Genomic DNA, 22,520 nt, shown 5'->3' with positions numbered 1-22,520 from the left:
TCTGTAACAAGCAAAAACCAGCAAGTTTTATTGAAATTGTTCTTTTGAAAACTGTGTTGCCTTATTGTAAACTTGCTTGATGTGGTGGTTATTCATGTTCATATTGATTGTCATGTCACTTATTGGTGTTAGTGAATCACCTGCCCATGCAGTCGTCATCAGTCACGTGATGTGACGACTAGGTTTAAAAGGGAGTTGTCACATATACTGCCGATTATCACCTGATGAAGGCCGTTCACGGCCGAAACGTCGTGTTATATTTATGGTGTTTTGAATAAAAAACAAACACCTTGGAGCAAACCTGTGTGCGGACTCTCTTCTCTTCACTGTATGTACCTTATTAGTCCAGCACCAGACAGGAACTGGATGTGCGCTAGCCACCTACCTTTTTATACTAGTTATCAACTATTGCTGCAGCACTCCACCACGAAGACTCCTACTGAAAATTACCCTACCACCTCAGGATGGAAGAACAAAGGACCCATGGGCCTAAAGACAATGAAGGTAACACATTCCAATTCTCTACGGAGGAAATAGAACGGATCGTATGGAAAGAGTCACTGTTTGACCAGGAACCCATTGGCAGTAACACGGAAACGACCATGATCAAAACACTGAAAAAACTGTATACACAGGAAACAAGCGCATTCCTACATGGTCTCACTCTCAGCGACTATTTACGTAACAAGAGGATCCCCAGAGGACTCCGCATACAAAAAGCCCCAACACTGGGCAGAAACAACGAGAAGTTTTGCGACAGATGGTGCGAGATTCTAAATAAGTGTTCCTTTGATCTTATGGCTCTAGTGATTCAGGAGGAAACTGAACAATTAGAACGCACCCGTGAAGAAATAAAAACAGCCACACAAGAGCTCACCGCAGCTGTCCCAGACAAACAGAAACTGGACGAGATCCACGCTACACTCCAGGAGCATAAAGCCAGAGTAGAGCAAAGAAACCGAACCGAGAAACGGGACAAGTACATGAATAACGAGAAAGATTACGCTTCAAACTATGTTTACTTCTGGAGATCCGGAAAACAACGCAACGCCGCCACCACCACCCCGACGACGGATGTCGAGGGAACGCACCATGAACAAAGAGAACAGAGACCGCGGCTCGGTACCGAGTGGACCTCAAACTCCTCCCTGGATTCCCACGCCAGCACACAATCCACCGAGCACCACCATCGTTTTTTAGGCAACGCCAGAGGACACCGAGGCCGCCGACGAGGACGGGGTGCAGGAGGGGGAAGAAGAAGAAGAGACTGGCATTCCCCACCATTGACCCGCAGCCAGACACGGTCATAAACATATCCACAAGGTCAGTCACAGATATCGAAATTGCAGCTCTATGCAAAGGTCTCTCTTTTGTACCCACGACTACATGCAACAGTTTTGAAACTCATATAGACTTGAACAAGTTTTTCAGATCACTCAGGCTGACAGAGTTTTTTAACAAACCCAACAACACTGTGCATGAACCAACCCGTACTAGTGAACATGACACAGGTACCATAGATGAGACTAACTCGAGCACTGTGGCAACCCCTAAGAATGTGTTTCGTCCAAAATCCAAATTTATACCTTATAAAGGAAGGAATGCGTCCCTTGATACTTACTGCCGCCTGGTGGAAAGAGACGTATATGTAGCTCTCAACAAGAGACAAGAACAGAGAATCCACAACAATATGACAAAAGCTGAAAGAGAGGCCCTTAAGGATCTAAAAAATGACACAACAATCATCATTAAACCTGCAGATAAAGGGGGAGCCATAGTTCTACAAACTGTTCAGAACTATGAAGGAGAGATTGAGAGACAATTACAGGACTCAGATTTCTACCAAAAACTGACAAAAAATCCCTCCACAGAGTTCAAAAAGACCATCCATGGCAAACTACAAGAACTACTGGACAAGGGAGACCTCAACAAAAACGAGCATGATTTCATGAAGGTAATGCACCCCAGAATTCCAGTGTTCTATACATTGCCTAAAATTCACAAGTCATTACAGAACCCCAAAGGCCGACCCATAGTTTCATGTATTGGATCACTGACTGAAAATATATCTTCTTTTGTAGACCACCATCTCAAACCCAGTGTTGCCGGACTACACTCATACATCCGGGACTCCGGTGATTTCCTCCAGAAACTCCAGGAGATCGGACCTGTAAGTGAAAATGACTTCCTAGTCACCTTCGATGTAGAAAGTCTATATACAAATATCCCTCACCAAGGAGCCCTAGAAGCTATCAAATATTTTCTAGAACTACGACCCAATGACAACCCTCCCAACACTAATTGTATCCTCGATCTGACGGCTTTGGTTTTGCAACACAACTACTTTTTATTCAAAGATACTTTTTATCTACAGAGGGTGGGCTGTGCGATGGGCAGCAAAATGGCCCCACAGCTAGCCAACATATACATGGGACTATTTGAAAACAAGTTCATATTGAACCCAGTAAATCCGTTCCACAAACTAGTTAAGTTCTACAAACGCTTTATCGATGACATCTTTATTGTATTCTCAGGCACAAAAGAGGACCTTGCCAACTTCCATGGCTATCTCAACAGCCGCAATGAGCATCTTCGTTTTACAGTGGACGTAGACAAAAGTGAGTCTAACTTCTTGGATATCAAGATAGTCAAAGTAGGCAATACACTCACCACCAACCTATATTGCAAACCAACTGATCGTAATACTCTCCTCCGTTGTGACTCTTATCATCCCACAGCCCTGAAAAGGAGCCTACCCATCAGTCAGTTCAACAGAGTGCGAAGAATATGCAGCACAGAGGAAGCTTATGAGGAACAGTGTCAACGCATGTCAGTAAGGTTCACACAGAGAGGATACCCAGACCAATGGACCCAGGAGGCTAAAGACAAGGTTAATCATATCTCTCAGACAGAGTGTCTTAGTACAAAAACCAAAACCAAATCACAAAAGAAAAGACCCATGTGCTTCTTGACTTACTCTCCACAGGGAAAAGAAATTGATAACATCCTAAACAAACACTGGCACATAATCCAATCTGACAACGCCTTTAAATCAGCGTACGAAGGACCACCACAGATAGTATACAAAAGGGCACCAAACATCAGATCGATGTTGGTGAGATCGGATCATAATCCCCAAACACCTCGTACTTTCTTGGACAAAAATGTCCTTACAGGCAACTTCAAATGTGGATCCTGTGCACAGTGTAACTTCACCACCAGATGTGACACGTTTAACCATCCACATACAGGCAAGGCCATTAAAATCAGAGGAACAATTACGTGCTCAACCACAAACGTTATATACATGTTGACATGCCCATGTGGCCTCTCATACGTGGGACAAACCAGTAGAGCCCTAAAAACACGTATTAGTGAACATAGATCCAACATCAGAAACACCAATCCCAAAAGCCCAGTAGCCCAACACTTTAATAAAATGGGCCATACCGTGGCATCGCTCCGGTATGTGGGCATAGAGAGGGTGCAGCTACCACGGAGAGGTGGAGATATCCACAACCTCCTCTTAAGAAGGGAGGCATATTGGACCTACACCCTCCGCACCCTACAACCCCATGGACTAAATGAGGACTATGAGTTATCAGCCTTCCTGTAAATAGTGAGCAAGGACTTAACAATCAGATTCCCCTGTGTGAACTGAACTGCATGTTGACTCTATATTTATCTATTTATACTTATACTTATTATTTAAGACTTTGGGTCTTGTGAAGTATACTTCTCGTTACTTGTCTTTTATCAGGGTTGTCCACTTTAAATTAAATTTATCTTGATGGCTTTACTGGCCGATGTCCAGAGAACCATTGATTGATCTTGAATGCTAGCCTTCATGTGTCTCTTACCTGTTCCCTTTGATATTGTTCTGACTGATTAACACTATTTTGGAGCAGACTGCCCAAACTGTAAACTACTTTTGGTACCAAAAGCTTTTTAAATCTTAAAACTAAAAACAAACAAAAAATGCAAAATCTAATATATAAAAAATATTAAAAAATGTATTTAAAAAAATACTAAAACAGTCTGTAACAAGCAAAAACCAGCAAGTTTTATTGAAATTGTTCTTTTGAAAACTGTGTTGCCTTATTGTAAACTTGCTTGATGTGGTGGTTATTCATGTTCATATTGATTGTCATGTCACTTATTGGTGTTAGTGAATCACCTGCCCATGCAGTCGTCATCAGTCACGTGATGTGACGACTAGGTTTAAAAGGGAGTTGTCACATATACTGCCAGTTTTCTGAATAACCCTATGTTTCTAGGTCAGTCGTTCTCAAACTATTTCATGTCAAGGACCCCAAAAATATATGTTGTTCCAGGGACCCCCCCCCCCGCCCCCCCCCAGAAGCAAAGATTTGATTTAAAAACGTTGGCTCTGAAAGCATATAATATTCAAAGATTTGCACCACATTTTCACGATTTTTCAAGAATAGCAGATCTACAAGCTCGTAGTGCGCCACTCGGTGGCTAAAGAACACCAAAAGGGGGTTCCCGCCCAGAATGGGTTACGGTGTAAAAAACATTGCTGTATAGAGAACACAATGTCACGATTGACCAATAAACCATGTGAATAATAGGTTATTAGAATAATCACGTTAACACAACTGTACACCTGTAAACACTTGAAGGGGCATGAAAACCCTGAACCCTGTTTTAGATAAAGATATACAGTTCCAGAGCTGAGGAACTCACTTAAAGCAGTGGTTAAAGTTACAAACTCTAACCCATCCAGGCAGAGCAGCCGAGTGTAGCCGGGCGGTTTAGCTCAAAAGCTCAATCTTTGGCATCTTGTTTGCAAAGAATGTCTACATTATCACTAACCAGCATTTCACGGCTGGTTAAAAACTTTGATATCACAATTTGCACCTTCATCCGTGCGGTCTTTCTGGGCTGTGAAGTACCGTCCGAACTATTCCACACTCCACTCCTTCACCTTACACTAACCCCCACGTCTACAATATTTTGTGTTACAATCATTTTTGATATCCTGAAACCGACGTATCATTGAAAAAAAGATTCCCCTTTAACCGACTCATTGTCCGCTGTAATCATGCTATTGGTGTGCACGTCAACAGTTGCTGATTGTATGCATGTGTACAAGACTCACCTGGGCATTACCAAAGTTCACGTTGGAACACAGGCGGTTGATGTCCGTCTTACAGGAGTCGTATAACTCGGGCTCCAAACGGATGTCTTCCGACTGAGGAGAGGAGAGGACCTGCTTTTTAGCTTGTTTTTTATACACAGCACACAATTAGTTTGCAGTTTTAAGTTCCAGCTGAGAAGTATCAATATGTTTGGTGACAGAACCAAAAATAACAAAGCAATGATATTTAAGGTGTTGGGAAGCAAGGTGTTCAAGGCTGGACCACCATCTCTAGGGTGGGTGAGTGGTCCTACCATCTCTAGGGTGGGTGAGTGGTCCTACCACCTCTAGGGTGGGTGAGTGGTCCTACCACCTCTAGGGTGGGTGAGTGGTCCTACCATCTCTAGGGTGGGTGAGTGGTCCTACCATCTCTAACTCCTCCACGCGCAGCTGTTTGCGGCATTTAAGGGAAACCCGCTGTTCCTTGACGTCCTGGAGCGTGTCATTTCTCACTGTGGTGCTCAGACAGATCACTACATCCACCCTGACAGGCAGAGAGACAGAGACACACACAGAGACACACACACAGAGACAGAGACAGACAGACAGACAGACAGACAGAGCAGATTAATCACAGGTACAAAATATGCCATGCTTTTCCATATAATGTTGTGGGAATGGAAAGATAAATGACAGCAGGCAGATTAACATACGTATGTTTTATTCTTTATTATGTTTTATTATGGGATGTATGTCATCCAAGCATGCATTCATTGCTATTGCTGAACCCTGGCTAAAGAATCAAGTCAGACAACAGAAGAGCTTTGCATTTGCATTGAATTTATATATGGAGTATTTAGAAGATTGGCACTATAGGGACACGTCTGTTTTTTGTTCAACACTCTCATAGCCTCTGTACGCAGGCTTCTATTTCCCTCGAAAAGAAAAGCCTGTGGGAACAAGACATTTCCTGGTCTAGGAGTGGGAGAGAACTACAGTGCAGAGAGAGGAGCGTCGCTCCAAATTTGGTGACGTCAGTGTGCACTGTTTTCTACCGGGGAGGGGAGGGGCGGAGGGGGGGGAGGGGTGCTCAGATCGGTGAACCAATTATGATCCAATGCCGTGATCCCAGCGCCCCTCTAGACCGGAAATCACGGCGGCAGCGCTCTCATGACCAAAGAGGAAGCCATTGCCGTGTCCACACACACATGCTGAGACAACTACCAAACGTTATTAGCCTTCATTTTCACCAAACAAGTATACCCTGGGGCTAGAAGCAAATGTTTAATCATAACACATCAGCGTCCACATTCAAATCAACGAGGGACTCACTTCTTCTTGATGTTGGGACACAACTTGAGCACGTCCTCCTTACAGGCCATCTTGAACTTGTAGGAGAAACGGAAGTCTTTCATCTGAATCTGGAGGAGAGGAGAGGACGAGAGAGACACGGGCACATTATGTCACGTAACTCTTTCCTTTTTATCTTGACCGTTGGGTCATCTTAAAATCGTCTCATGTCGTCCAAATTTTTTTTTCTTTTTTGGAACACAGTTCATATTTGACGTGATTTTCTATGGGAATACATCTGTATTCCCATAGACTTTTTAGTTTTTTAAACCAATCAACAGTAGGACGTGTAAATTACGTCAGACTTCGGTGCTCTATGGTATCAGATGAACTCTGAAGATGCAGAAATGCACTTACAAGGTGAGCGCAAGTGAATGAACAAGACAAAGGAAAACAAAGGATACAAGACATCCAACACAGACGGGCAGAACAACAGACGGGCAGAGAGGGAAGGGATAAAAAAAAAGACAGACTGACAGACAGAGGTCATACAGACAGACGGGCATAGAGGACAGACAAGACGGGCTGTACTTCACTGACCAGCTGGAAGTGTGTGACTCCCACGGAGCATTTGTCGTTCATCTCTCTCTGATGTTTGTTCTGGACCAAACACTCCATCAGCTCACCTGTATCCATCTGGTTATCAGCAGCATCCTGACACACACACACACACACACACACACACACACACACACACACACACACACACACACACACACACAAGTTATGGTAAAAAGATGTTGGCAGTTGCCTTTTAATTAAACAAAGGCTATGCCTCCTTTTAACTTCGAGTGCCTGGATCGTCTCTTTTTTTTCTTACTAACTGAACTTTTATTTAATTTAACCACTTTTCAAAAAAAAAAAAAAATCTAAAATAGCTCACAGTGTGTCACAACACACATCATTGTGAGCTTCTAGAACTGCTTTTTGGCCTATAATGACTTGCCCAAATTAGGTGACGGCAGGTTGAAAGTGGTTACAAATGGGGACACGTGGGTTGAGGCTTGAGGGTGGATGAACACTTACGTGACAGTGGGCCTGTAGAACTGGCTCACAGGCTCTCATCAGCAAGGCCTCTATCTGGATGTCCTGTCAAACACAACATCCAGCACGTCACAATACAACCTCACACTCCAAAAGTCAACATCCCACTGAACTATACAGTAATACACAGTAAACAAATGAAGCCATACATAAGATACATGTGCTACCAAACCCCTCTAACCCACCCCTCTAGACCAGAAAGCACGCTGGCTGGGCCACGCACCATGCGCTACCCACCCCTCTAGACCAGAAAGCACGCTGGCTGGGCCACGCACCATGCACTACCCACCCCTCTAGACCAGAAAGCACGCTGGCTGGGCCACGCACCATGCGCTACCCACCCCTCTAGACCAGAAAGCACGCTGGCTGGGCCACGCACCATGCACTACCCACCCCTCTAGACCAGAAAGCACGCTGGCTGGGCCACGCACCATGCGCTACCCACCCCTCTAGACCAGAAAACACGCTGGCTGGGCCACGCACCATGCGCTACCCACCCCTCTAGACCAGAAAGCACGCTGGCTGGGCCACGCACCATGCGCTACCCACCCCTCTAGACCAGAAAGCACGCTGGCTGGGCCACGCACCATGCACTACCCACCCCTCTAGACCAGAAAACACGCTGGCTGGGCCACGCACCATGCGCTACCCACCCCTCTAGACCAGAAAGCACGCTGGCTGGGCCACGCACCATGCGCTACCCACCCCTCTAGACCAGAAAGCACGCTGGCTGGGCCACGCACCATGTGCTACCCACCCCTCTAGACCAGAAAGCACGCTGGCTGGGCCACGCACCATGCGCTACCCACCCCTCTAGACCAGAAAACACGCTGGCTGGGCCAGGCTACTACAGACGTTGCCTGCACTAATAGGGGTGTGTGGGCAACGGGCAGTAACAGTGTTGAGGAAAACTCAGTTATTCTAAAATGTTAGCTTCGACTAGCTCTGGTCCATAGCGATAGAATCTAACGCTATGGACCAGAGCTAGTCAAATAATAAAGCCCAAAACGTGTGTAGCGTAACGCGGTGGATTGGTAGAACACGCCACTGAGTGCAGTGGGTCTGACTGGTAGTGACAGACTGTACCTCTGACTCCAACTCGGTCAGGTTCCCCACCACCTCTTTACACAATGGAACCAGGTCCTCCAGGTGGTCCTGAAGACACTCCAGCTCCTGCAACAATAACACAGCATAGTTCCACCATCAATGAATCAGTGATTTTGATTTGGGTTGATTAGTAGGTTAAGTCTGTTGAATAAAATAAAAAAATCGTTTATTTTTTCGACAAAATCTTTTTTTTTGGCGGGCCTCGATGCACGATTTTAGACTTGTGTCTAAAGGCTGAAAATGGCCGATCTTGTAGATCTGCTATATTCAGAGCATAACACCCGAGCACAACTAAACATAAATTAATTTGCCTTAGTTCTACTCCTGGATCTCTCCTCCACAATATATTTAGTCTTCGTTGATGATTGGTCACGACAAGAGTTGGCTTTGTCCGCGGCGTAAACGTCTTTAAATAAATACTTTCTGAAAAGTCTATGAGGAAAATGAACGGGGATTTATTTTCCGGGTCTCTCGAGGGGGGCGGGACTGCGACGCTGTAGTCTATAGTGTATGTATGTAGTAGTATTAACTGAGTATTACCTGTCCAGTATCTACAGTCTAGTGCATGTATGTATGTAGTATTAACTGAGTATTACCTGTCCAGTATCTGTCTTGTCACTGCACCATTTTCCCAGGTCAGTCAAACAGCGTCTCTGGAGTTCAGGGTCTAACTTGACGTCCAGCGCCCTCTGGTGGAGAACCCTCTGTACCTCCACCTTACAGTCCCTAGATAACTGCAGCACACACACACACACACACACACACACACACACACACACACACACACAGTGAGTGCAAAACACACGTGCACACACAAATATGCAAGCATGCTGACTGACACACAAAATAATGCTGAGGATTCGATAATCACAGAAGCAGTTCATCCATTGATTAGACGGAGTAATTACACCACTGAGGCCAACCAATCAGCACATCCTCTACTAGCACCTCATTGGCTCCGGGCAGGAGACAGTGTAATTACACCACTGAGGCCAACCAATCAGCACATCATTGGCTCCGGGCAGGACACAGAAAACCCGGACGGAGCTTAAGTGGACTCAATTCGCTGCGCCATGCTTGAAATAAATCGCGCCATGCCAAGCTGAGGGGGCTAGTGGATCATGGTGTGTGTGAGATATGAAATGTCCAGTACCTCCCCAGTGCCTCCCCCAGTGACACCAGTGTCTGCCCAGTGTCTGCCCAGTGCCTCCCCAATGTTTCCCCAGTGGCTGCAGTTTCTCCCCAGTGCCTCCCCAGTGCCTGCCCAGTGCCCCCCAGTGTCCCCCCAGTGCCTCCCCATTTCTCCAATATCAATACAAGAGCAATAATACAAATTAATCTTAATTTATTAATCTAATTTATTAATGAATTAATCAAATGAATGAATTAATCAAATGAATTAATTAATCAAAATGTTCAATTAACCAAGCATTTTCTTGCAGGAAACACTGAGGCATATGCTGCTCAAACTGGATTGTTTTGTCCACGGTTCCAAACAGGTGTGTTATTTATTTCTGATTTTCTCTTTAACATGCTGTATTAAAGTCGATCCCAATTGGGGGGGGGATTTTCTCAAGCCGCCACCACCATGATCAACACTTTTCATTGGAGAGGGTGATTGGGTGGAGACTTACATGGTCTTCTGAACTTGGCTGTCAGACAGAGAGTGAGAATGTGTTACTTAAGCAATATTACACGAGAGGGGGTGTTTCAACGTCATTAATGCACACCTGAAGTGTAATATTGCAATTATACAACAGTTATCCTTAAAACTAAGAAAATCGCTGAAAAAACATATTTTTTTTAATGACAGATGTAGTCACTAAGACCACAAATGTCCCAAGAAACTAGCTAGCCTAGCCACCGAGAGAACAGAGCAGCTGAATTCTTTGTTTTGATTAGGTGTGGAGTGGTGCTCGTTTTGAACCACGGCTAGAAGGCTGTTTCAACCAATCAGATTGCTTCCTCGAAACGACCCGTTGTATAATATGTGATGATGAGGCAACGGTCCAATTCTTCTTGCAACATTATACCACCATGAATACCATCACCGCTATTTTAGAAAAATCGTGAAAATGTGGCGCAAATCTTTGAATATTCTTTCAGAGCCAACATTGTGTTTAACCCATTGACGCCTGGTGCAACGTATACGTTGTTCTACCCTTGATGCCGGCCGTGCTCTCTGTGTCTCATCAGCTATTGCTATACATGTAGCAACATAACTATTTAACAAAAAAAATCATCAGAATTTGAAGGTTTTCAGAAACCTTAGGTCAGGCCCTAGAAGGCGTTCCCAGATTCGGCCTCAGGCATCAATGGGTTAACTAAAAACCTTTGCTTCTCTCTCTCTTTCTCTGCCTGTCTCTCCTACAGTGTCTCCATATCAGCTTTTCTATCCATCCTTTCACTGGACATGGAGGTGCAACTTGTGTATGGAGTATGTGGTGGTCAAGCATGCACGCACGCACACACACACACACACACACACACACACACACACACACACACACACACACACACACACACACACACACACACACACACGTACCCTGCGGCCTTGTTCCTCAGTGCGGTAGGCATGCCGGTACAGACAGGAGAAGACCGCTCCAGGGGGCATCAGTTCACTGCTCTCATTCCAGCCGTGTGTGTGACAGAGCCGCGCTGCGTCACCCTGACATTTCTTATACAAGATAGGATCCAGTCTGACAGAGGATTACAAGTACAACCACACATATATGCAGTTTTTTTTATACAATATAATATAATATACAACATACACATCACAAACGTACCGAAATCAATGGAAGGTTAAAGATAAAAGAAATGTCTACGTCTTAATTTTCATCCACAGTCCTCACAAGAAACCCAAAACGGCAAACATTTACAACAATACATTTACATTACCGGTACATAGGGAACACAGCATAAAAAGGAAATACACCTAAAATAATCATGAATGGATGCAGCTTTGGTTTTCAAGCAACAATTAAAAGATGGAAATGTAGCACAGTCCCTTACACATTTATATTAGTGCTACAACAGACTTGCACTTACTTCCAGTCTCTGGAGATGAAGTACTGCAGCTCCAGCAGTCTGTGTTCACAATCCTCCACCATCTTCTCTGTGTACAGGTGTTCCATTAGACAAGACAGGATCCTACACGCACGCACACACACAGACAGACACAGTCCATTAGCCTGTGCTCGTACCAGGGCTATGCATGCTTTTATACAGGTGTGTGTGTGTGTGTGCGTGCTTCTTGTTTTCAGCTCACATGGGGTCTCCATTGCGGATGTGTTTACATGCCGTCTGGATGACAGACTCACAGGCCTCGTTGAGGGCCCGGTCGATCCTGTAGTCGGCCCCGGGGTCCGCGGCCTGGATCAGAGACTGGAGCTGCAGGGAGGGAGACCAAGACCACAGCCTGTCACTTGTGTGTATAGAAACACTTTATTATTGCAGTGGTGTCCCCGAGACATTTCGTAGATTGGACTTTACGCTATAGGTACAATGTAATGTAAACAGATGGATGGAAGTGTGAAAACCTTGTCCTCACCGCATTCTGACAGGGTGCGTCCATGGTGCTGCCCTTCTCCCCTCGGCCCAGTCTCATCAGACAGTGGAGGGTGCGTCCCTTGCGGTGCAGTCCGGAGCAATGGGACTCGATCTCCGTGCGGCAATGGAGCACAATCTCTGGACTCAGAGAGAAGTCCTCCATCAGCATCCTCCTGTAGTCCAACATCTCCCCCTGACACTCCCCGGTCACAGCACGGCCTGGACAGCGCACGCACGCACACACACACACACACACACACACACACACACACACGGACAAAAATTCATCCATGGCACAGTGTTGATTTCGTCGTCTAAAACTATGACGAAAAATGTTCGTCGACTATCCTTTTTCACTGACGAAAACTAAATGGAAACTAAGCCATGATGACTAAACAAATACAAACTAGACTAAAATGTTAGGAAGGGACTAGACTAGTGGACAAAAGATCCAGTATAAGTCACTCATTTTACACTTGAAAATAGCAGATCTACAAGCTCACAACGAGTCGCATTGTGAGCTTGTAGATCGGCTATTTTCAGCAAGTGTAAAATCAGCCATCACGACACCATCAACCATCGACTAAATGAACTGTAGATTTAGTCAACTAAAATCTTATGACAGTTAGTCTACTAAAACTAGACTAACACTAAAACATCTCAGGTGACTAAAAACTAAATGAAGTTTCATTCCAAAGACTGACTAAAACTAAAATCTAAATTTGCTGCCAAAAACGACACTGATCCTACGGCACACGAACTCCAATGCAGCTCACAGTGTTTACATTTGACTAGTATTGATTGTTTTCATTATTTCCTTATTCTATAGTATACTCTCAATTAATCAAATAATCGAGAAGCGAAGTCTTATTATATACCTAATACATGATGCTGAAGTGGTTCCCCGGGGACCGCGAGAGTGTTACATTTTCACTACTTTTAATTTATGGGATTTCTTTGATATTTTCTTCATTGAATTCAAAAACTTAATTGAATTTAATACATGGAAATCTTTGCTTTTTTGGGCAATGTTTTTTTTAAATGCTTTGAAATAATGATTAAAAATGAAATGTAGGGAATTGTGGGATTACCAAATGCATTTCCCCAGCAGTGGACAAGTCCACTGACACCAGTGATAATGGTCAGTTGGCGGTGTTTGTGAGGTATTATGATGATACCAGTGATAATGGTCAGTTGGTGGTGTTTGTGAGGTATTATGATACCAGTGATAATGGTCAGTTGGTAGTGTTTGTGAGGTATTATGATGAGGGTATGAGTTTATCGAGTATTCATTTAGTGTTTGAGTGGTGCAACCACTCCTATAGACAGCTATGTGTGTGTCCCTCCCTGTGTCCGAGCACGAAAATAGAGTTTTTTCAGTTCCAAGTATTTTGTAGTTGCAGATATCGTCGATATATCTCAATATATCGAATATCGTGATATTATCGTTATCGAGGGTCTAATATCGCGATATATATCGTATTGTGATGTACCCATATCGTCCCACCCCTGGTAGGTACCCTCACAAAAACATGCAGTAATCCTGGTCTCTAAAATGCCTCCCCCCCTGGCCAGCCGGGGCGCCTGATGGAGGGGAAAGCAACTGGTCGTAAATAACGTGTTCCTTCCACGCGCTATACTGTACGTCCGGCCATGGGAAACTTCCCCCTGTTAGGTGAAAAGTAGCCTGGAACTCACCTATGCTTTTTATGGCATAGGCAGCTATGCGCAGCTGCGCGACATGAGACTAATTACTTAGAGCGACAGAGAGAGAGAGGAGCGTGTGTGTGTGTACATGTGTGCGTGTGTATGTAAATTTTACAAAGGTGCAGACAATCAGAAATCAGCAGAGAGTGAGCAATGTTTGCGCTACTCTATGCCGAATTGAAGTGGACTCAGAGCCCAGACTTTTTTTTTCCTCCCTGGAAATAAAAACGTCTGGGTTTCCGAGGCTATAGGTGAAAAGAAGCAGCTTGGACTCCTCATGCATAGAAAGAAGCATGAGGTCAGTCCGTTGCCTCTCCCCAGGTTGGCAGAGGGAGTGTATAGCGCCCAGGATTACATTAGATAATTGACACTGGGTGGAAAAAATGAGTTACAAAATCGTGGGATAAAAAAAACGAAATGTAGGAAACCCAGTGCTGTGGAAACAGTGCTCCACTGTATATGCGACATCCAGCCGTGCACCCATACCTCTGTGCACGGCTGACTCCAGGCAGAGCAGCAGGTAGGAGAGGCGTGCCTCGCGGGCTCTGGGCAGGCTGGTGTCCAGGTTACAGCGATAGCGCCTCAGGTCCGACTTGCACGCCTTGGCCAGAGAATAGCTCACCTTGTAGTCCTGAGCTATCAGCTTCTGACGGGTGGTCAGCGCATCTCGACACTGACAGACACACACACACACACACACACTAAAGTAAATAATTCAGTCAAACGATAATCTAGATCAGTGGTTCCTAAACCTTTTAGCCCGTGAAAGATTTGACGGGACCGATCTACAAGCTCACAAAGCGTCGCTACACGCCATGTTGTGAGCTTGTAGATTGGCTATTTTCACTTCTAATTAAAGCCTTGTTTTCTAATTTAAGAAATGTAAGAATTTTTTCTTTCAAAAAAAGAATTTAATTTGTTTTCAATTAATGAAAAACAAAGAATGAGAGAGAGAGAGAGAGAGAGAAAGAGAGAGAGAGAAAATGGGGTAGAGTATCAGGGCTAACACCTCATCTACACAGGCACGGAGCGAGTGTTCAGACGGAGATATCACGCGAAGAACTGTTCTCATACGGAGCGTCGCCGTTGCGTTGCGACGTAGCCTGAACCAATCAAATAAACAGTAAATAAATAAATAGTAGCATGTAGATCTCAACCAATGACAGTGTTTGAGAGGCCGCGAAACCTCGCTCAAATAGAGACTCTGCGAGCGAATATAGGAGGGGTCGACGACCTCGCTGCACGCTCGCGGTACGTCAGAACAGTCTCATTGACTCATTGAGATTTCATCGTTTGCGCGCGTCGCATCGCCGGCAGTGCAGATGAGGTGTGAACATGACAATGTGCCAGGAGGCAAGAGGCCAGAGGTACCTTCTCTGACATGGAGTCTTCAAACTTGTGGTTGAACAGACACTTGTACACCTTCCCTTCACCAGCCAGGGTCTGATAACACACAAGAAATAAAGTAGTACAATGAGGGACATTTGCTTGCACGCACGGTCGCACGCATCAGAGATACAGGTGACAACAGAAACGCATCAGAGATACTGTAGGTGCCAACAGCAACAGGTGATTCATTCTCATCTTCTTCTGATATTTCAAAGTGATTCATTGAATCAACATTGATTCATATTCATATTCAGCAGTAGTAGTAGTAGTAGTAGTAGCAGAACTACAAAATCAGATATTCACCACAAAAGAGATTTAGGCCATTTCTCAATTCCCCCCTTCTCCATGGCCCTTCCCCTTGCTGATGCGCGTTCACATGAGGAGGAAGGGTTTTCTCAATTCTCTTTGGAACGAGGGCTAGGGGTGAGGGCTAGGGCTAGGATCCCCTTTAAAACGAAGGGACATCGCGACCTGACTTAAAACAGAGGGACATCACAGTGGGCGAAAGGCGGACGAGGTAAGAAGCCTTTTTTGTCCTTGGAAAAATATGATAATAACCAATATTATTTGAATGTATTAACAATCTGCATCGACAAAAACATCACAATCTCTAGCAAAGGTTAACGTTACCTCACGTGAACTAACGATATGCTACGGCGTTGCATTCATACAACGTTACCCATTCATTTGGCATCGGCGCTTTATTCTTTTTTATTTACCACCGGTGCCCCGCTGGAACAACTCGGAAGCAAGCTAGCAGGCATCAGTTCAACCCCCCCAGACCACGATATTTCAACATTCTGCAGTTTTGGAGCTCTTAAAAGCCGTGAAATAGCCTACTGTGCCTACATAACGCTGTTGCTGCATAACGTTGGCTACTCGCTGAAGTGATAGCTGATATGGTTTTATCATGACCAATGTTAAGCTAATCCCCATAAGTTGCAAAACTTACATAACTAATTAGCAATAGTGTTTTTTTCCCAAGGCAAACCAGCTATGGAACAGACTGCAAGCTGCTGTACAGACTGTACATTGGATGGAGATGAATCACGATGGCATTTTCATTGTCCTAAATGTTGTTGAATTTGAAACATTGTCATTCATATTATGTAGCATACCACCACTTGTCATAGGACATGATAGAAAATGACTGTCCTTGATGATATTTAAAAACTATGAACACAGTGACCACAGCCCCTTCTTTCTATACTGTAAATAGTTTTTCCTTTTTCTAACCCTGTATATGATATATATCTGTACCCATTCTATACAAACTGTTAATACAATAATCAATGAATCAGGTACAACTGTTGAGCAGGTGTCAGAATGAGCTATATCTAGCTGAATTAAATTCTGCATGGTGGGCTACCAAGATGAGACAAAATTACAATATATTTATTTCATCATAACCACAGCAATGTTATATTTACGTTCCATCTCTTCTCCCAAAATAGCCGATCTACAGCTTATGGAAAGTTGTTTCCACAGTTGGTTATGGGGACCCCCAGGGGTCATTGAGAGTTCCAGGGGGTCCCCAGCTAAATGATAGTTTGTACACTCTCAGAGTTAATTGACGTTGATTTTACAATATAAATTGGGGGTCCCAGAGACAGAAATGTCATCAAATGGGGGTCCATGGACTAATGCATGTCACACTGGCGGTCCGTGACACTGCTAGATTCGTAGAAATCTATGGGGTCCCTGGCATATCTCTTCAAATGGGGGTCTGCGGGCTAATTAGTGTCAATTTGGGGGTCCTTGACATGAAAACGCTTGGGGACCACTGGCCTGTAGTGAGCTTGCAGATCAGCTATTTTCTGAGAACAGGTTGTATATCAATATATTCTATCACATATCAATATCTACAAGGGACGTTCAATATTTAGGGATGTTCCAATTCCTAGGGGGATGATTTATCTAACCTGACTTTGCCAGCTGGGGGCGGTATTGGGTAACCATGTTCCCCAACACCGCAACCATCTGGGATCTCTCAGGGAGTTGAGCTAACGCCGAACCACTCGTGGTTCGAACCAAGAGAGCGGACCACGTATACACTCCAAGTATACAGCACAATCAGACACAGATTGTGTCTGTGAGAGTGAGAGAGAACGAATGAAAGTCAGAGAAAGAAAAGCGTAACTGTGTGTGTGTGTGTGCGTGAGTGCGTGCGTGCGTGCACGTGGAGGATTTTGATTGATAGATAGTGGGCGTTGTGTCGTACGTTCTCACAGAAGCGCTCGCGGTCGTCCCGGCAGGCGAAGTACAGATGTCTGTCCAGGTGGAAGTCGTCAGAGGACAGCTCCGCCACGCGCATCGTAGCCCTCCTGCAGTCATCCGTGACGGAGGAGCGCTCCTCCTTCTCCTCGGCCTCCTTCACCAACGCCTTCTCCAGACACGAGATCACCTCCCCCTGGGAATGGACGTCCTGGAGACACACACGAGACAAAAACAAAAGTGGGCATTTTGTTGAAGGGTGCGTATGAGGCGTCTGCGAAATGGGACAGCCCTCTGCGCGCCTCTGTGACATATCCGCACTTCGGACGGGGTCCAAGCCCCGAATTGAGACACTGCTTCCGTTTGGAGTAGGAGGATGTTTGCATTAATTAACTGGTATAAAAGTGACCACCGAGTGTAAAACTGTAATGAGACCGAGTCCGTCTGTAGATAATCTTTATGTATGCAACTCAAATGTTCACACATTTGTCCACCGGAGGGTGATGAAGATGCCCAAAACAAAACTAGTGCAATATTGTACTGAGGTACACTATAAGACTCCCATTTGAAAGGCGATGATCCACATGGCCTTATTTCACTACGATGACACGTTTATATTAGCATTTAGTTACTCAGAAACGAAAATACACCGCATGGATGCAACTGGGACGTATCCTCAGTGATGTATCCCAAGGTCATCAACTGGGACGTATCCTCAGTGATGTATCCCAAGGTCATCAACTGGGACGTATCCTCAGTGATGTATCCCAAGGTCATCAACTGGGACGTATCCTCAGTGATGTATCCCAAGGTCATCAACTGGGACGTATCCTCAGTGATGTATCCCAAGGTCATCAACTGGGACGTATCCTCAGTGATGTATCCCAAGGTCATCAACTGGGACGTATCCTCAGTGATGTATCCCAAGGTCATCAACTGGGACGTATCCTCAGTGATGTATCCCAAGGTCATCAACTGGGACGTATCCTCAGTGATGTATCCCAAGGTCATCAACTGGGACGTATCCTCAGTGATGTATCCCAAGGTCATCAACTGGGACGTATCCTCAGTGATGTATCCCAAGGTCATCAACTGGGACGTATCCTCAGTGATGTATCCCAAGGTCATCAACTGGGACGTATCCTCAGTGATGTATCCCAAGGTCATCGGGGTTTCAGGTCTCGCAAACATCATACCCCTCACTCGGGTGACCCAGCCGGGGTGATCAAGTCCCGACTTACGTCCCAGTAGCTACCCTCGATCAGTCCCACTAGGGAAAGACCAGGGCCACACAATCCGTTGGAACGTATTGCTGCATTATGAATACACAGAGGGTTGGGTGGAAGTGGCCTGGGTTTGTTTGCAACGACAGAATCGATATTGGATATGGAGGTTTTTTTTTTTTTTTTTTTTAAAGATCCATTCAATATCGACATTTTAATGATTTAGTAAAGAAACTGCTACAAAATATAACTTTGCTGTCACCCCCCATGGCACTTTGGCATGGGGGGTCAGATCAACATATGGAATGAATTCCGTACTGGCAACATATGGAGCGTGTCTTGAGTGTACAGGGTTTGAGGAGGTCAGAATAACATAAGGAATGTCAGAACAGGTCAGCTCCATATGGAGATTTAAGGTTGACAGCGGGGGCAGTGTCTTGAGTGTACAGGGTTTGATGAGGGCCCAGTTCATTTGCATACATTTTGGGGCGATAAATCTTAAGGTTTTTGAGAAAATGTTCTTTAAAGATTTGTATTGTAAAATTCCAAAAGTAATTTCTGACTTAACCTAGCATCTTGTTTGGACTATAAACGCTTCTAGAGAGAGTTTAAGATGTCACAGCGCAACGTGACAATGGAAGAAAATGTGTTCCCCTGCTTTGGGGGGGGTTAATGGAAGTCGGGGATTTTCAGAGTGAAATCCGCCTCATCTGCTGGGCTATAGCTATAGCGCCTTTATTCGGAATATTTCTGGGCAAAGAAAGCGTCAACAGTGGGACACCTTGGTCACCGCAGGCAGCAGAAGTGTTAACAGTGGGACACCTTGGTCACCGCGGGCAGCAGACGTGTTAACAGTGGGACACCTTGGTCACCGCAGGCAGCAGAAGCCTGGTGGTCGCAAAGAGGCCCAGGTCGTCACAGGCCTCGAGCCAGCGCTGGACGTTGGCAGGGTGCGAGTGCTCGGCCAGTCCGCACCGCAGCACACAGCAGTAGCAGGCGATATCCGCCAAGGTGAACTCCGACCCCGCCACCCAAGTGCCGCGACCCAGGACGTCGTTGAGGTCAGAGAGCGTGGCGGCCCGCTGCTCGGCGCTGCAGCTGCCCCCCTCGTCGGCGGCCAGCTGGAAGAACGCCCGGTCCACCCAGCCGTCCAGCAGCACGCCGCGGGCCGGGTCGCCGCCGGGGCGCTCCGCCAGCAGGCGGTACAGGAAGCGCGCCGCGTTGGCCTCGCCCTCGACGGGGCACATCTTCCGGACGCAGTGCCTCATCTGCAGCCTGGGCACGTCTCTCCAGAGGAGGGTGAAGCCCACCTGGAAGCACCGGCGGTCGTAGCTGTCGGGGTGGCAGGGGCCGAGGCAGGAGAGCAGCTCGGGGGGGACGACGACGACGCCGGACACGGAGGAGTGGACGGCGACTGTGGACAGCACCCGGTAGCGCCGGCTGAGCAGCGCGTGGAGGACCAGCAGGGTCAGGGGAGGCGGCTGCGCCGGGTTGGCGCTCACGACGATGTCCCGGAGAGCGCCGCCGCCCGACTCCTCCTCCTCGCCCAGAAGAGCGCCGAGGTCTGCGACGGCGCCTCTGAAGGGGGCGGTTGCCGTGGAGATGTGAGCGGAGGGGGAGAGGAGGCTGTCGACCGGTTCGGGGACGACGGTCACGGTCTTGGTCTTGACCAGTCGCTCCACGGCCGCTTTCAGCGCGTACGCCTTCTTCATGATCCGATCCTGAAGAGCCAACAGGCGTGCTATTTCACCCGACTCCGACTCCGACTCCTCCTCGCCCAGAAGAGCGCCGAGGTCTGCGACGGCGGCGGCGGCGCCTCTGAAGGGGGCGGTTGTCGTGGAGATGTGAGCGGGGGGGGAGAGGAGGCTGTCGACGGGGACGGTCACGGTCACGGTCTTGACCAGTCCCTCCACGGCCACTTTCAGCTCGCACGCCTTCTTCGTGGTCCGATCCCGACGAGCCGGCGCCAGGCGTTCTTTTACTCGGTGGATATTTGGTATCTTGTACATGAGATCAGGAACGGCGACCTTTATTTCACCACCACAGGCGGGCATTACCTGGTACATGGGCATGGTGGCGATATTATGTTGACAAATTAAGAGTTTTTTTTTTCTCCCCTTCTCTTCTCGAAGTGTTATTCCTGACAGACAACAATGAGCCAAAGAAAGGAATCAAGCCCCCGCAATACGTGTCTGGGTTTATAAGCCACCACGGTGGCTTATAAACTGTCCTGGCGCTCTTGTTGTCACGATGAGGGCCATGCCCAAATATGGAATTCCACGTCAAGACTTGCCAAATATGGGGTCAATGATGTCAGACTGCACTCTAAAGCTAGGAACATGCTCCTTCTGACTTTACTTCAGACAAGGGGGTGATAAAATCAAATACACTATCGCTACCACACAGAACAAACTACAACAAAGTACAAACAGACACATCACGGAAAAGTACAAGACGCGACAGCGTCAGACAGTGAAACAAAACATTTACAAGGACCGAAGAAACTCAAGCGGGTTTAAAAGCCAAGGTATAACGGTGGGTCTTAAGGCGAGATTTAAAAGTCTCGATGGAAGGGGCTAATTTGACGTGGGAGGGGGTTCCATAATTTGGGGCCTACAACAGAGAAGGCTCGGTCGCCTCTGGACTTTAGGCGCATCTTCTGATATATAACTACAGGTCAATGTCATTCTATACAAAAATTTATCATATCAAAATACATGCATTTAGAAAACTAGATCATTCAAATATGTTCAGACATTGAAGTTCTACAATGAAAAATCTTGTTTTGCATTTTTCCACACAAAATCTTTTTAGGTGACTAATGGGCTTTTCTGAAAAGGAAGGTTCTAGCAATTATTCACGCCGTATGCGATGCTTGTATCACAAGGTGAACGATTGTGTCGCCAATCTGCTACCCTATAGTGTATTTTCAGGGCTCTTTATGTTGCGTTTCCATGGAGAAAGTCTCTATATATGGACATGTTACATTTGTGACATGCAAAGTCCACCCACAAGACACAAGGGGCCTATTTTAGCCCATTTTGGGCGGGAACCCCTTTCGGTGTTTCAAGCATTCTGTTATACTTTAGCTATTGAAAAACAGCAGATCTACAAGCTCATAGCGCGCTACCGAGTGGCGCGCTATGAACATGTAGGTCTGCTATTTTTTTTAAATCGTAAAAATGCGGCACCAATCTTTGAGTAGGTATATATTCTTTCAGAGCGAACGTTCTTTTTATTTCGACGTCAGGCCTAAATGGGTTAGGCTGGTCCGGCGCATCTCAAGGGCAGGACCGGTATGAGGTAGAAGAAAAGGCACTGGAGCAAACGCGGACAGTTATAGCCTTTATTTAGCAGAGTGCAAGTAAGAAAGAGACAGCGCTTCAATGTATCTAAAACATCTTCGTACCGGCCGTCTGCTCCAGTGCCTTCCTTCTACCGTACCTCCTCCCACATGGCCATTTTAATGTAGGTGTGCACAGATGGACTGTGCATTCAGGTGGTATCCGGAGAACTCAGTTTACCAACTCGCCGCGATTTAGTGCATTTTAGTTTTACTTCACCTTCATTTAAATTGCATCGAATTGAGAGAGAGAGAGAGAGAGAGAGAGAGAGAGAGAGAGAGAGAGAGAGAGAGAGAGAGGGGATAGTTGTTTAGACGTAACACTAGAGAAAGTAGGAATGCTAATAGAGATTGCAGAAGGCAATAGACCTGATGTGTGGTTTCTGTGAAAAATGGAAATTGAAAATCAATAGTGAAAAAACAAAGGTCACAGTCTTTGGATGTAGAAAAGCTGATGTCAGCAAATTAAAGTTTGTCTGTAATGGAG

General features: G+C 46.0%; 2 protein-coding genes and 1 long non-coding RNA gene across 3 annotated transcripts in view; 1 reads left to right on the top strand and 2 right to left on the bottom strand.

The window, feature by feature from the left end:
* LOC308315634 (Golgi apparatus protein 1-like) overlaps positions 1-22,520 on the bottom strand; it is a 50,493-nt gene that overhangs the window by 12,714 nt on the left and 15,259 nt on the right. The window contains exons 5-18 of the mRNA XM_080763712.1: positions 17,475-17,678; positions 15,236-15,307; positions 14,351-14,537; positions 12,159-12,376; positions 11,877-11,998; positions 11,657-11,758; positions 11,151-11,304; positions 9,199-9,336; positions 8,582-8,668; positions 7,478-7,540; positions 6,992-7,105; positions 6,434-6,522; positions 5,528-5,645; positions 5,123-5,215 (exon numbers count right to left, since the gene is read on the bottom strand). Of these exons, the coding sequence (XP_080619838.1) occupies positions 5,123-5,215; positions 5,528-5,645; positions 6,434-6,522; positions 6,992-7,105; positions 7,478-7,540; positions 8,582-8,668; positions 9,199-9,336; positions 11,151-11,304; positions 11,657-11,758; positions 11,877-11,998; positions 12,159-12,376; positions 14,351-14,537; positions 15,236-15,307; positions 17,475-17,678 (1,761 nt within the window). The remainder of the gene's footprint in view (positions 1-5,122; positions 5,216-5,527; positions 5,646-6,433; positions 6,523-6,991; positions 7,106-7,477; positions 7,541-8,581; positions 8,669-9,198; positions 9,337-11,150; positions 11,305-11,656; positions 11,759-11,876; positions 11,999-12,158; positions 12,377-14,350; positions 14,538-15,235; positions 15,308-17,474; positions 17,679-22,520) is intronic.
* Positions 1,166-3,843, top strand: LOC308319048. The gene is made up of 5 exons (XR_013964418.1): positions 1,166-1,323; positions 1,872-1,954; positions 2,082-2,170; positions 2,535-2,618; positions 2,739-3,843. It is a non-coding gene; the product is annotated as an uncharacterized lncRNA (long non-coding RNA).
* On the bottom strand, positions 19,539-20,762 carry LOC308314713 (aminoacyl tRNA synthase complex-interacting multifunctional protein 2-like; the record flags this gene model as incomplete). Its single annotated transcript, XM_080762368.1, has 1 exon — positions 19,539-20,762. One exon carries the CDS (start codon positions 20,760-20,762, stop codon positions 19,539-19,541), a length of 1,224 nt encoding a protein of 407 aa, XP_080618494.1.

This window comes from Protomyctophum bolini (genome assembly GCF_963924005.1).
Source record: "Protomyctophum bolini genome assembly, chromosome: 1".
NCBI lineage: Eukaryota > Metazoa > Chordata > Actinopteri > Myctophiformes > Myctophidae > Protomyctophum > Protomyctophum bolini.
The sequence above is the reverse complement of the archived record's forward strand: the minus strand, read 5'-3'. Positions and strand labels throughout refer to the sequence as shown.